A 16,431-nucleotide genomic window follows, 5' to 3' on the forward strand; every position below is an offset into this window, starting at 1 on the left:
TTTTCAAAATTAATTGCACAGTAGAAGTAGAACGCAGCGAAGGCAATTTGTGGCAAAATTGAAAATGTGTTCTCTCAGATGGTGACCATATGCTACCACAGAGCTTTCATGCCAAATTTCGCATTCTCTGCTATTAAGTGAGGGACTTTGGCAAAACGTCCTCCTGGGTCTTTAACAAGAAAACGTCGAGCATGTTGTGTGTGAACCCCATTGCTGCAGTCAAAAGCCACCCCAAAACCCAAGAGCATCAGGTAACAACACCACCACCATGCTGTGAAAGGTATCAAGATGCGGTGGCGGTGGCGGTGAATAATCCACGTTACCGAGGTTCTCCGCATGGTCCCACACAGAACCAACGGGGGTTACTCATAATCATTATACAAGCTCCTAACCCGAGTCAAAGAAGAAGCTCTTTACACCGCTCTCCTCCACCCGAACGGCTCAAACTCCCACACCACAACTGCATCTTAATACGGCCTCACAGGTGTGTGGCTTGGATTTTTGGGAAGGCGGGCGGCGGAGGAGGAGGTCGGACGACGGTGGGAGGTGGAAAAAGAGGAGGAGGGGAAAGTGAAGTCGAAAAAGCGCAGAACCGTCTCCGGTTTCCCCGCAAGCTACATGACCCCGGCTCTTTTGTCCCTGCGAGCGCTGACTGACGGCCTGAATGGGGCCCTTTGAAGCAAGCTCCAGTTTTAATTAAGAGGGTTTGCCTCGCTTGGGCCGCTGATCTGTGAAAGCCACGGGGATAAATATTGAATGCGGTTCACCCGCTGGTTACTGCGCCCGAGGGATAAACAGGTGCTTCGGAGGGGCAGATATTCGACAGCCCCCTCTACCTTCCACGGTGTGGTCATGCGGGGAGGAGGGCGTGTTGGGTGTCATGTCTTCTGAGGGTATTGGCCATCGGACGCCACCCTCATTGGAATGCATTCCGACTGAGAGCCCCTTTTCCAAAGCCGCGGAATGAGGAGCAAATTGGCGTCCAGCGAGAGGCGCCAGTGACACAGAGCCGGCCCACAGCCCCGCGGCAGAGCGGGGCCTCTCTCTGCGCCCTGCGACCGGCTCCCCCCCCCCCCGGAGTGTGAGATTTCCATCTCTCAGGTGTTGGCAGTGCAGTATCGCAAACAGCAGCAGAGAGAAGCCTGGGTATCATTACCTGTGAATACTCTGAGGTATTCAGTAACGCCACTGACCTCGGCCCTCTATTCCGCCAATTTCCATCTAGGTGGAGTGGTCAGTGAAATTGTTCATATACATCGATTTTTTTAGTACCTCCACCACACACACACACACTACCTGAGGGTACAGGTGTGTTCCTGCACACTCCCTGAGGGTACAGGTGTGTTCCTGCACACTACCTGAGGGTACAGTACAGGTGTGTTCCTGCACACTACCTGAGGGTACAGTACAGGTGTGTTCCTGCACACTACCTGAGGGTACAGGTGTGTTCCTGCACACTACCTGAGTGTACAGGTGTGTTCCTGCACACTACCTGAGGGTACAGGTGTGTTCCTGCACACTACCTGAGGGTACAGGTGTGTTCCTGCACACTACCTGAGGGTACAGGTGTGTTCCTGCACACTACCTGAGGGTACAGGTGTGTTCCTGCACACTACATGAGGATACAGGTGTGTTCCTGCACACTACCTGAGGGTACAGGTGTGTTCCTGCACACTACCTGAGCATACAGGTGTGTTCCTGCACACTACCTGAGCGTACAGGTGTGTTCCTGCACACTACCTGAGGGTCCAGGTGTGTTCCTGCACACTACCTGAGTGTACAGGTGTGTTCCTGCACACTACCTGAGTGTACAGGTGTGTTCCTGCACACTACCTGAGTGTACAGGTGTGTTCCTGCACACTACCTGAGTGTACAGGTGTGTTCCTGCACACTACCTGAGGGTACAGGTGTGTTCCTGCACACTACCTGAGACTACCTGAGGGTACAGGTGTGTTCCTGCTAGGGATGTTCATTTTGAAAATTTTCCAAAATCGATAATCGGTGAGAATTAACGATCAATTATCGATTATCGATTTTATTAATACTTAGAAAATTTTCAATATTTTCATTTTTTTTTTTTTTTTTTTAACAAAATGAATGCCTATGGCAGAAAATACGAAAGACAACGTGTTCTCCTCAATGAACTCTTTATTTCAATGTGTCTCCTCTTCAACACTGCTGTCCCCGGCGCATGCCGGTGTGAATTTCTCATGTTTAAAACAGTTTTGTTGGCACAAAGGCCCATGCCCAGCCAGAAAACTAGAGACTATATGAAGCTCCACCTCACGTTAGTCGGCTGTGCAATGGAGTGGGGCGAGGAGGAACGAATTCCACCCAAACCTAGTCCAAAAAAAAAATTTTTTTTTTTTTTTTAATAATTAAAAAATCGATCCAAATGCCACAGGATCGATTCCAATCCTTAACGATCGATTATCGATTTTCGATAATTGATGAACATCCCTAGTTCCTGCACACTACCTGAGGGTACAGGTGTGTTCCTGCACACTACCTGAGTGTACAGGTGTGTTCCTGCACACTACCTGAGGGTCCAGGTGTGTTCCTGCACACTACCTGAGGGCACAGGTGTGTTCCTGCACACTACCTGAGACTACCTGAGGGTACAGGTGTGTTCCTGCACACTACCTGAGGGTACAGGTGTGTTCCTGCACACTACCTGAGCGTACAGGTGTGTTCCTGCACACTACCTGAGGGTCCAGGTGTGTTCCTGCACACTACCTGAGTGTACAGGTGTGTTCCTGCACACTACCTGAGGGTACAGGTGTGTTCCTGCACACTACCTGAGGGTACAGGTGTGTTCCTGCACACTACCTGAGACTACCTGAGGGTACAGGTGTGTTCCTGCACACTACCTGAGGGTACAGGTGTGTTCCTGCACACTACCTGAGGGTACAGGTGTGTTCCTGCACACTACCTGAGGATACAGGTGTGTTCCTGCACACTACCTGAGGATACAGGTGTGTTCCTGCACACTACCTGAGGATACAGTACAGGTGTTTTCCTGCAAAATGCTGCGTTCATAAGACCCACCGAGTCTCTCGGGTCACGTTATTGTTTGAGTGAGAAAGCGCCAGGCTTTTTTCTCCTCGCTGAGCGTCGCCCAAGCAGCAACACCAGTGGAATTGTTCGGGCACTGAAAGAGGTGGTATGTTCCTGCTTTCCTCGCAGAGCCGGTGCCCTGTGTGCCCTCCTTTCGCCAGTTATCTAACATTCCTTTCCAGGGGGTGTCTGCTCTGGGCTGCGGGGCCAGGCTTGAAACCTTGTTGTCCCGGCATCTCGGGAGGGCAGGCGCGTAAAAGGATACCCTTGTGTCAGCTGTTTCCTGCTGCTGCCTCTCGACAAGGGCCTCTATTCATCTAAGCCACCCCCTTCTACCCCGCCCCCTCCTCAACCTGCCCCTCTCCCCCCCCCCCCCCCCCCACCTGCCGATGAATAAGTAATTATTGGCCATCTTGGGGCAGGATATTTGGATGGCTCTATTTAATGTGGCAGCAGCAGGTAAGGCGATCGGGGGGCCCAGGGCCCAGGCTGCGGAGCGTAACTGTTCCAGAGGAGAAAGGTAACCTGAACTGGTGTTGGGGGGGGCCCCCAGCAAGCACCTCTGTTTATTTTTCACATGGGCTCAGGGCTGCTTATCCCTCTTAACTCTGAGAGACAGCTCTCTAAGGGCTCTCTTTGGCCCCCACTCCATCACACATTGTAATATTTGATGGGCAAACATGCTGGGTAAGTTGAGCTGCTCATCCCGTTGTCACAGAGGTCCTGGCTGCAGATATACCCCAGCAGCACACAAGTTGCAAATCCACCACATGAAAATGGCATTAATTTGTTATTTGTAATAATCATACTGGTCAGTTGTAGAGGATTTGGGGATACATGTGTTTGCCAGGCATGTGATATTTATATTTAGTCAGAACAGCATAATATCACAAGTCATCTCTGAAGCAGAGAAGACCCTTCAGTAGACAAGGTGCCTGATGTTGGCCTACTCCTTCAGTAGACAAGGTGCCTGATGTTGGCCTACTCTTTCAGTAGACAAGAAGGTGCCTGATGTTGGCCTACTCCTTCAGTAGACAAGAAGGTGCCTGATGTTGGCCTACTCCTTCAGTAGACAAGGTGCCTGATGTTGGCCTACTCTTTCAGTAGACAAGAAGGTGCCTGATGTTGGCCTACTCCTTCAGTAGACAAGAAGGTGCCTGATGTTGGCCTACTCCTTCAGTAGACAAGGTGCCTGATGTTGGCCTACTCCTTCAGTAGACAAGGTGCCTGACGTTGGCCTACTCTTTCCATGCCAGCGGTCACATAGTACACAGTGCCAGGATGTCAACATAGACCTTCTCAGTCAAAGACCAGGTCCAGGATGTCTCCATCTCTGTGCTCCTGGTTTATTTGATTGAGATTGTTATCCAAGAACAGTCCAGTATTTTATTTTTTTATTTTTATTTAACAGGCTGGTCCACTTTAACCTGACGCTGCCAGATGGACGGTATAGCTCCACATAGGTTTCACTAAACCAGTCGATCTGGGTTTGAAGTCACCAGACCCGCTGACGGAGGCGGGCACTTTGTCCAAGCTACTTGGCAGGTGATTGGATGACCCATCTGTCTATCACCGCTGGTGGGTGTTAACTTCAACCAATCAGATCGCGGAAGGTGCCTGTGGATGATCTCCGTGGTATTCATTGATTGGGTCCTCGCGGTCGTAAAGTCACCTTCGAAGCATTTAGTTAGATTATAACGAACTAGTTGTGTGGCTTAGCCTTCCCAAATGTTGAGGGTCGTTTTTTAGAATTTAATACATAGAATTGGGAACGTTACATTCAATTTCATTCACTGCCTGTCACTTCCACGGCGGCAGCCATGTTGACGAGTGAAAAGAACTACAAAGACCATGTACCCACTACTTGCCCAGACGAGCCAGAGCCCGCCTACGGCCGCCGCTGATTCGTCGAGCCGGCATGGCTCGACCAATCATCTTAACTGCCTGTGCAGGTCCAGACCGTCACGGAGAACCAAATGCAATGTGAGTTCACGTGACGGGCGGTTTACCAGGCTAGGTCCACTTACCTTTATCATCTTTATTCATTCAGATAGTAGTGGGATAGTAGTAGTGGACTGGACTCACATGAGAGAAGGTTCTGGGGGGATTTGATCCAAGACAAGGGAGTTAAGTTCCACTGGACTATCTCTGGTCTATATTTCTTAGCAGCATTCAAGATATCATCTGACCATGAGTGCGGCCCATGATATCGATATGTACAGCGTAAATACTCTCAATTCACAATGAATCTTGAGGCCGATGGGTTGTTTGGGATGATCTGCCCAAATCAGCATGATTTCATGGCATTACTATTACAGTGATACAGTCAGTACTGTAGCACTATTTTTTCTTTCATCTCTTTAGTAGAGATGAAACGGTATGAAAATTTCGTATCGTGATTATAGTGACCAAAATTATCGCGCTTATCACTATTATTGCAGTATTGTTAAAATGTGGGGAAAATGTTCACAAAGTACTGAGTCTGATACACTCAGTGAAATAATTTCACCAGGGCTGCGTGCCTGAGTCTGGGAGACTGTTGCTAACTTTGGTTTATGATGGACAGTATTGACCGTGTTTTTCAATGCGCTTTTTAGTCATGGTAACACGGATATACTACTGATTTTGTAATGATACAGAAAACTGGTTGAAAATGGGCAGAGTGTTCCTATAAGGTTATGGATTGGGTCTGAAGTATGATCATTTTCCCTACCAAATGTAAATCCTTTCAAAGTTACTTTTGCATTTTAGACCACAGAGTAGGCCGGCACGATACGAGGAAAATCTGCGATGTGCGATAACATTGTTCAATATAGCGATGACGATACGACTTGCGATAAATAAACAAATATTAAAGTATTCATATTAGTTATACAGTTCCTATGTCTTTCTGCTTTAATAATGCTAACATAGACTCCAAACATAGCCTATGCCCACTGAATAAAGAAATGAAATACACACTGACTCTAGCTGAAACTACACACAGTGTGTTTGGGCTTTTGGCAGAGGGGCGGAGCGCACTGTTGCAAGGGAAAGGTGTACGCTGGATTTACAACACAAGACAAAATGATCAGATGCTGAGTGGGAATGCATGATGAAGCATGTCAATAAAACCCACTTTTGTTATTCATTGCGTTTCAGGCAGTCTTTGCGATGTGTTTATTGCGCATGTTCATATTGCGATGACGATGAAAATACCATTACGGTAATTATGCAGCCCTACCACAGAGTCTCTAATTATATTATGGTTGTGGTGGACAAGAGTTCCAAAACACTGCATTTGAGAAGCCAGTCAGTGATTGGACGATTCACTGCACCTGAGACGCAGAGTGATTGGATGATTCATGAGAGAGCCATTGAGTGGTGGAGAAAGGAGGCCACTTAAAAGAGCCGATCACATGACTGCGGGATGGCTTTCATACGCGTTGGCGGCTACACCTGTGAGCGGCACAGGGACAATCCACCTCATGTCAGTGGACAGCCAATTATGAAGCGGCTACATTTTCTCAGTCCCCAACAATGGCGGCCTCTCATCTTTCAGGCCCAGGAAAGGTCATCTGACACAAGAGTGACAGCACTCCCTATGTAGGGATACACATTCTTTATGCTTCCCCGTGTGTTTTTCAACAGAGTATACAAGACAGTCCGTCAGAAGACCTATTCAGGCAGTGGATAATAGTGATGACCCGATCTGTTCCGTAGCACAATACACCGAAAAGCTCAATGTCAATTGAGTTTAAAATTCAGAAATGTTATGACGCGGTTTCCTCTTGAGTTGTTGTGGTTTTGTCGGGCATCAGGGATGAGATGAGATGTTCGGACATGTTTGTAATAGGGTTGTCAAAAGTATTGATAGTATCGAAAAGTATCTGAAAATTTGAATCGGATACAATACTCATTTGCAACAGGTATCGAAAGTATCAATACAAAAAATTCGCAATGGATACAATACTCATTTGCAACACTTATGTTACCAGCATCTGTGCTTTCTTTGAATGAAAAATCACTGATTTTGCCCTCCCTATCATTGTGTATCTGTTGCTTCAACAAGCTAAACGTGTTCTGATGGCTATAGAGCAGGGCTAATCTGCTGTCTAAATTCAAAGTTTGATCAGGCCTAGATTATGGAGAAGTGTGCGTCTGTCCGTCCATCTGTCTAACTTTATTTTTATGCTTCTTGGTGTGCCATCATCCCCCGGTTCCCGTGGTATCGAAAATGGTATCGAGTATCGATATTTTCCTGGGTATCTGTATCGAAGTAGAACTTCTAGTATCGTGACACCCCTAGTTTGTAAGCTGCCTCTCTCTCTCAGAGTGTTTGTTTCTTGGTTCTCTCCGTGCAGTCCCCTGTGTCCTCTGGCTCCTGCTCCCTGTGCCCATGTGCTTCGGCCAAAGAGAGTGCGAAAGGCAAGGACAAAGATGCCAAGAAGAGGATCCCCAAGATCTTCTTTGGCACGCGCACACATAAGCAGATTACTCAGATCACCCACGAGCTGAAGCGCACGCTCTACTCCAGCGTGCCCATGAGCATCTTGTCCAGCAGAGAGCACACCTGCGTCAACCCGGCCGTGGCGCCTCACGCCAACCGCAACGAACGCTGCAAGGACCTGCTGGAGTCCAAGGATGTGAGTATGCCAACTGACAACACAGTCAACTCGTTAGAGTTGAACCAGTAGGATTTTGTTTGACACTGAGACTGTAAAAAAATTGTTTTTTTGATACATTCAACGACCACCTTGGGGTTGAAATTGCCCAAATAAAATTCTGATGTTGGAGATAGAGGAAGTGACAAATAAAAACGTAAGAGTGAAATCGAAAACAGCAGTGAGTGAGCACTCTGGCCAGAGAAAGTTGGCCTCTCCACGCTGGCTGAACCTCTTCACCACCTCCACTCCCCACCTAGCACTAAGAAGAAGATATTTAGGTCCAATGAGTGCGTAGTTTACCTATGTGAGATCTGATCACAAGAAGCATTCATGGAGACGCATTTAGTCCATGGGCCAGACCAGATATCGGTACCATATGGGTGGGCAAAACTTTACCTATACTAAATTGTTTATAGGGTCAATATAAGTAAATTAATATATGATAGCCTTTCCACAGGAGTAGCTTTTCATATTTATTGGACATTTTCTTATTTTCCCCTATTTAGTCCATGGGCCAAACACAAAAATTCCACATATCGGTACCACTCAAGTGGACAAATTCTAATCATGATTTTTGAACAGGTATATATCCATAGATGATATTTTAGTATGATAGCCTTTGCAGAATGGCAGCTTTGTCACAGTTATCGGCTCATGAAGTTAGCAAACCCCTACAATAAATTCGATTCTAGGTGCTGATCCATAACCTATTTTAGGCTCAGGACCTTTAACCATGTTCTATGATAACATGTTTGACAACATTGTAAAGGGTAGCTTCTTAGCTTTCATTTGAGCTCAGTTGTGTGTCTGTCTGACAAATAAATAGCTCACATGAGCTCTTCAAAGTGTCAGTGACATTCATTTTTCCACAGTTTTCGCCTAAATTATAGTCTTTATTTCAGCACTGTGGCATCTAGGAACATCAGAGACACAAACAACAAACACTGGAATACTCATATAGGACTATAAGGATTCAGAAAAGGTATAATGAACCCATACTATCCCATCGTGAGGGGTGAATTTTGCCCTTTGAATTTGGTAGAAGAATGCCTTCTTGAGGGAAATGGGCCAGAACCCAAAATGTAAGATATCGGTACCATCCGGGTGGAGAAATTCTACTTGTGATTTTTTTTAATTCCTATGACCATGGTAGCTTATCAGTGCTTAACCACCCCTCTTAAATTATGGACTTGTGGGAATTATGGGAAATCATCTTTCTTTCATTATATCCTCTCCCTGGGGTGTCTGGACTACTAACTGTTAATATTACATGTCTAGATATAGGCATGCTATCCTATGATACTATACATACCATACTATACTATACTAGATAGATATATATGCTATACTTAATTGTCTACTAAATTGGCACATTTCCCAGTCAAAAAGAGGGTAAATTGGCACGCTTTTCAGTCAGAAATTGTTTTATTTGTGTTAGGGTATATGTACAGCTACATTCAAAATGTTTCCAGTCTTTCAACACAATATTAGGACAATCTACCCTTCCTGAGACCATGTCATCCACGAGGGCAACACCATCATCGTCATTCACACCTGAGTCTGTCAGCTGTGCAGCAAGCTCTTCTTCACTGTGTTGGTTGGCACATGCTTGTAGTTTGCACAGGTTTGTGCATTTCAGACCGTTATTGAGACATGTGCACTCTGGTGGTTTGCACGACCTCACACACTTGCAGGAGAGCAACTGCAAGACGGCACCTGGTGCTGGGGAACCGTGCATCCACTGGATTTCAAGCTGCCCCTCATCATCTGTGGTCCACCTATGGTCCTTAAAGTACAGTCCATTGTTGATATCATGGGAAACTCCTTTGTGAATCCACTCAGTCCAGATCAATATGAGTTTGTCAGCTTGTCAACTGCAACTGTTGCCCCGCCAGATGTAGCTAACCTGCATGATTCCAGCCACAACATCCAGCAGTGGAGGAAACTGCTCTACAGTGCTGCCAGCAAAGTCAGTCTGATCAAATTCTTGTTTGAGGAATGGAAAGGACCCAAACACAGATAGAAACTACAAGACAAGGCCTTATATGTTACCTGTGAAGTAGTCTGCTTCAAAATCAACAGGAACCAATGGGAGGAGGTAACACAGCTCGAATCCTCTCAGGAAGAAGCTGACACCTGCATGCTAATGCATGCTCTCCATGTAGCAGAGTCTGGCTTCAAGGCAGTGATCATCATGGCAGACATAGATGTGCTGCTACTGACTCTGGGTTGGAGCAAGGACATCCCATGCCCAATGTACCAAAAATGTGGAACACAGAACAAGACAATGTTCCAGGACATCACCAAACTATGCAAATCACGCGGCGATAGTATTGCTGGCGCCTTGATTGGCATGCATGCACACGTTCACTGGCTGCAACACTGTCAGCGTATTTGCAGGACACAGAAAAGTGGGCACCCTGAACAGACAGGACATACAGTATCAAGAAGCCTTCCTTGAGCTCGGCCGTGCTTGGGATGTCTCTAATGAGCTCTTCAAGAAGCTGCTGGAAATCATGTGCCACATGTATTATGTATATGTACCCTCTACACACATTACAGATGTCAACCTCCTCCGATACCAACTTTTCTGCACCAGACGTGGGGAGGTCGAGTCCAGCCAGCTTCCACCATTTGAGGATTGGCTATTAATGCATTCCATTCATGCAAAAGATCAGACTGCAATCTCTAGACGGTCTCTTCAAACCCAGCCATCTCTACCAAGCCCCAAGGACCATGGGTGGACCACAGATGATGAGGGGCAGCTTGAAATCCAGTGGATGTGCGGTTCCCCAGCACCAGATCGTTTTGCAGTTGCTCTCCTGCAAGTGTGTGAGGTCGTGCAAACCACCAGAGTGCACAGGTCTCAATAATGGTCTGAAGTGCACAAACCTGTGCAAACTACAAAAATGTGCCAACCAGCACAATCAGATGTGAATGACGATGATGGTGTTGCCCTCGTGGGTGGCATGGTGTCTCAGGAAGGGTAGATTGTCCTAATATTGTCCTGAAAGACTGGAAACATTTTGAATGTGGCTGTTCATATAATGTAACACAAATAAAACTATTTTTGACTGAGAAACGTGTCAATTTACTCTGTTTTTGACTGAGAAATGTGCCACTTTAGTAGACAAGCATAGTATATCTAGTATAGTATAGTATAGTATAGTATGTACAATATCATAGGATAGTTTGCCTATATCTATGTAATATTAACAGTAGTCCAGACACACCCTAGGCAACGGATAATGAAAGATGATTTCCAGGGAGGGCACTTTCCTAGTTTTGAACGACAGCAGTCCATAATTTAAGAGGGGATAAGCACTAATCAGCTACCATTCATCAAGGTCTATCATATAAAAACATAATCTAGGGATGTATATGAATTTAAAAAAATCACAAGTAAAATTTGCCCACCTGGCTGGTACCGATTTGTTAAATTTAGGGCTCTGGCTCATTTCCCTTGAGAAGTCATTCTTCTACCTTAAGGGCCACATTCACCCCTCACGATGGGATAGTATGGGCACATGATACCTTTTCTGAATCCTTATAGTCCTGTGAGTATTCCAGTGTTTGTTGTTTGTATCTCTGATGTTCCTAGATGCCACAGTGCTGAAATAAAACTATAGTTTAGACGAAAATTGTGGAAAAACGAATGTCACTGACAGTTTGAGGAGCTCCTGTGACCTCTGTATTTGTCAGAGAGACACAAAACTGAGCTTAAATGAAAGCTAGGAAGCTACCCTTTAAAATTATATCAAAGATATTCTCATCAAACATGAGTAAAGGTCCTAAAAAGAGCCTAGAATAGGATATGCATCAGCACCTAGAATCCAAATTATTGTAGGGGCTGGCTAACTTCATGAGCTGATAACCGTGAGAAAGCTACCATTCTGGAAAGGCTATCATACTAAAATATCATCTATGGATATATACATGTTCAAAAATCATGATTAGAATTTGCCCACTTGAGTGGTACCGATATGTGAAATTTTGGTGTTTGGCCCATGGACTAATTCTAATGCCAGGTGTGAACAGATGTACTTAGAGCTGGCCACTTGTGATCGGATCACCCAAGACGCATGTTAACTCATTGAGTGCCAGCCACTTTTGGAGAACGGACGCTCCCAGTGCCAGAGTTTCAGAGCGTTTTCAGTGATTTCTCGAGGCCCACAGAATATTGTGTGATATTACTATGTAAACACCGAACACGCACAAAGAACGATGAGACTCTATTGTATCAGCAGCAAAAAAAAGTTTATTGATATCATTTTCCGTTCTTTAGTTATCAGCCGGAGAAGATAGGTCAAAAACAGAAAAAATTGGCGTTTCCATCTAGAAGCTGAGATATTGAGCCTTTTGTGAAATATAGCATTTCAAGCAAATCACTGACTCTGAAGCTAATATTTTCTGACCTGAAACATCTGAACAGTAATTTCCTTCAATATAACAGCACCCCCACCCCCCTCTACTGCAAACTCCTCCTCCGTGGGTGTGGCTCTGGTGGCTCTGCTCGTTCTGAGTGCTGCGTGTGTCAGGCGAGTCTCTGCTGCCTGGATGGCGGTCGCTCGTCGGGCGAGTCTGGATCGGGCTCGCTCGTTTCTGGGGTTTCGGTTGTGAGCTGGGATGAAGCTGCGTCCGATTCTGGGCTTTCTGGGCTTTCTGCTGCGCGTTTCAAAGTGTGCTGCACCCAGAGTCTATTTTCGGAGCCCCCCACCGTTGTCCGCTGGCTCCCAGCGCGACAGCGAAAAGCCAAACGATTCTCATGAGAATGGTTTCATCACGGCTTTTTCTGCTGTTTTTCCTCGCCTTTCTCTAATCTGGAGAGCACTGTCGCCACCTAATGGGTCCGTAAAATAGCTTTTACACATTCAACATGCACCATACTTTCACAGGAGATGGATCTGGCTTTGATCCACGTCCCACCGTCAAAAAACGCAATTGACGAACATACTCGTCCTTGGCACTCTACGTTACTAAACCAATTGACGAACATACTCGTCCTTGGCACTCAATGAGTTAATACCAGGTCCGAACAGGGCCTATGTGACATTCATTACATGATTTCTGGGTATTGAAATCCTCAAAATGTAAAGAACAAAATACAGAAGCAAACAGTAACCCTAAAGGCTCAATTGTGCTCAACGTTAAATAGGGGTACGGAACTACGAAATACGAAAACATCAGCCATAAACTTAAAACATAACTTTGTAAGGAACTAAAAAGGCAGTCTTTTCTTTATCTTGGCCACCATGCATTTTTTATCTTAATTGCTTTTGAAAGGCTTTCAGAATCTTCTCAAACCAATTTAAGATAAAAACATGAAAATCACCAAAATTGGAGGCGATGCCAGGTTCCCCCCCCCCCCCGACAACGGACGGAAACCTACCTCGCTCTGTGACTGTGAGGCTTTGTGTCGTTAATCTAGCCAGGTAGGCCCCTTTTGTCCCGTGGAAAGGTCACCATCTCTACATCTGCTTGAGCCCATAACTTAGGCCAGTTCAACCGCTCTGTTTGTGGCACCCTCTTACCTGACAATGCTCTATTCTACACCTTGAATTGGACTCTTTTGAACCGGCATTGACCCCGATCCAGCTGTGAAAACCAACACCTCGTGACACACACTTTCTCTCACACACACACACACACACACACAGTAGCTGGTGGGATTACAAAAATGTACCCACCACACCGACAATACCAACTGCGCCAAGTTGATTTCGCTCTCCGTCCTCTCGCTCTCTCTCTCTCTCTCTCTCTCCCTCTCTCTCTGTGTCTCTCTCCCGCACACACACACACACACACACACACACACACACACACACACACACACACACACACACACACAGAGCTTCGGGGACCCAGAGTGTATGTGATGTTTCTAATCCCATGAACATCACCCCTATCACGTACTGTAAAGACAGCCTCGATTCAGACTTTTTCCCAATGGCCGTGTAACACAAACCCACAGTTACTAAAGCCAGACAAAACTCCTCCAACACTGTCGCCTTAGACCACCAATTATGCCACTACAATATCCACAATTGGCCCAACAGGCTTGACACCGTCATGTCAAGAGCCATTGACTGAGCTTTATTTCGGGGGACATAAGACACTTTAGTGGCCTTGCTGCACCACCCACACCCCCACCCGCACCACCACCCACCCCCATACTGTCCAAAAGGTGAGACGCCTAGTGTAATGGGGGGGGGGGGACAATTCCATTGTCAGTGGAGGTGTCTGCCTCCCATGTCGCTTTAAGTCTTCTCATATGAAAGAGTTGGCCCAGTCATAACCCCGCTGCACTATAGAGCAGGATGTCACTGATGTATGGCGTCTTCGTCACTTCGGGGCCCCGTCTTAACAGTTGGGGTCGGGTTACTCACACAAAGATCCACAGAGACAGTGTGCCGGCTTTGACTAATGGTGTTTTGGCTCATCACCGCCCGAGTCAAAACGAGCGCCCGCAGTTTGACCAGGGGTGTGAGGAGCTGCTGTCTCTTCTCAGTCTCTGACTCATAATAAAAGTGGCTGCGTGGCAGATAATCCCTCCAACTCACCTTTCAGCTGAACAGACAGGAGCTACAGTGTCAGTAAAGTGTCCCAGCTTAGCCTGCCTGCCTTCACACATCTCTGTAAGGACAGGAGGCGCTGGAAAAGGCACACCCTTTCATATGGAGATGGTTTGCGTTCGGAGGTTACCGAGTCCAATAACGAGAGCCAAAGTGAAACGTCACTTCCTGCTTCCAGCCACTGTACCAGAGATTTTCATCCGCCATTTGTTTTCCCATAGACATTTCGTTGAATGCTTATAAAAATAGTTTTACTTGGTCAAACCAAACGGTTCGGGTATATTTAGAAACAGGAAGAGACCGCATAACGTTTCACTCGGACCAAAACATAAAAAACTGCGGATTTTGCAGAAGATATTTTTTCGATGTTTTTTTAAGTTTTGGTCAGAGTGAAATGTTCTATAGTCTCTCCCGATTCTAAATATAACTGAACCGTTTGGTTTGAACAAGTAAAAACTATTTTTTATAAGCATTTTACGAAATGTCTATGGGAAAATAATTGGCGGATGAAAATCTCTGGTACAGTGCTGAAGCAGGAAGTAGGCGGTCACTTTGCCTCTCTATGCTGTGTGTGTCTGTGTATGTATATGTGTGACAGTATCACCTCAAGCTGTTGCATTCATACAGGATATAGGGTGGGACAGGGTGGTGCCTAAAGCAGCCAGGCACCTAGGCTGACAGCGTAATTGGGGCTTAGTACATGAGATTCTTCCCCTTCACACATCCAGAACATTCGCTGACTGCATGGTTGTCGTCACGACGAAATATGTCATGTCAGATCAAAGTCAATTAAACAATCAGTTTTATCTTTGGAACAAATACATGAGAATACAGTTGACCGAGGCACAGTTAAAATTCTGACCCGACAGTTGCAGATAAAAATAACTACAACGATAACAATGTTTCATCTGTAGGAGTGTGCAGGCATGAGACGGAGTTAGAGTTCTGATCAATCATTTTTACTTTCTCAAGAATTGTGACAGACGATGACCAAGGTTTACCCGCGCAGCTGATACTAATACTGATTTTGGGACTGAAGCTGCCAGTAGCCAATAATTTGACTATTTTCATGCCCAAAAAATTTAATTAAGTGTTTTCTTAATGATATTGTTGGCAGAGTGGAAACAACACTACTGCTATTACTACTACTACTAATAAATATGATTTATTCATACTTGTGTATAATCAAAATGTTAGATTAGTGGGGCTCAGTGGTGTGAGATATGTAGGACCGTGTAAACACCATGTCCTGGGTTTGAATGGAGCCTAGGACCTTTTTTGTTGTTGTGATCTCCTTCCCTCTCTCAGTCTCTTTAGTTTTGACTTATTTCATAGAGAACCAGTTGTATATTGATCAATTCTGCAATAATAAACTTCATTGTATCCCCCATATCAGAAGTGCTCTGTATTGTATCAATATCACATTTTTAATCAAAGGCGTCCCAATGTATCGGCAAACCCATATATCGGTCTAATTACTAGGGCTGTGAATCTTCACTGGCCTCACGATTCGATTCGATTACGATTCAGAGGGCTACGATTCGTTTCGAGTACGATTATCGATGCATCTCGATGCATCTCGATGCATCTTAAATCGATGCATCACTTTTTTCCGCAATACATTATTTATTTTTTCTCACTTTCTTTTTTCTCACTGTGTGGCTACTTTTAAAATAAAAGTGCATTTGGAATTGCATTGTATTATGATCCATAATTAAAATAAACAACTGCATGTACTTCCATTATATTTTATTTGATTATTTTTTTTATTTTTATTTTTTATTTTTTTTAATAATCGATTTTTGACATTTGTGAATCGATGCAGAATCGTGCACGTCCGCATCGCGATGCATCTTATAATCAATTATTTTTGACACCCCTACTAATTACCTTTACCTTCTATCTCTTCTATTTCCCATCTTGGTCGCAGGGCAAGTCATGCCCATACTACCACAGGGTCAACAAGATGCGGGACCAGCACACACTGCAGTGGGTCCACGGGCTTCACCAGGCCTGGGACATCGAGGACCTGGTTGCTCTGGGCAAAAAGCTCCGGGCGTGCTCCTACTACGCCGCCCGCGAACTCAGGCAGGAGGCCTGCATCATCTTCTGCCCGTACAACTACCTGCTGGACCCGCTCATCAGAGAGACCGTGA

The 16,431-nt window shown here is 45.6% G+C and overlaps 1 protein-coding gene across 1 annotated transcript in view; it reads left to right on the forward strand.

Annotated features, from left to right (window-relative positions):
• Positions 1-16,431, forward strand: part of brip1 (BRCA1 interacting helicase 1) — a 63,942-nt gene that overhangs the window by 5,281 nt on the left and 42,230 nt on the right. The window contains exons 7-10 of the mRNA XM_083636810.1: positions 220-251; positions 1,340-1,436; positions 7,401-7,682; positions 16,206-16,427. Coding sequence (XP_083492936.1) covers positions 220-251; positions 1,340-1,436; positions 7,401-7,682; positions 16,206-16,427 — 633 coding nt within the window. The remainder of the gene's footprint in view (positions 1-219; positions 252-1,339; positions 1,437-7,400; positions 7,683-16,205; positions 16,428-16,431) is intronic.

This window comes from Poromitra crassiceps, assembly GCF_964638095.1.
Source record: "Poromitra crassiceps genome assembly, chromosome: 5".
Lineage (NCBI taxonomy): Eukaryota > Metazoa > Chordata > Actinopteri > Beryciformes > Melamphaidae > Poromitra > Poromitra crassiceps.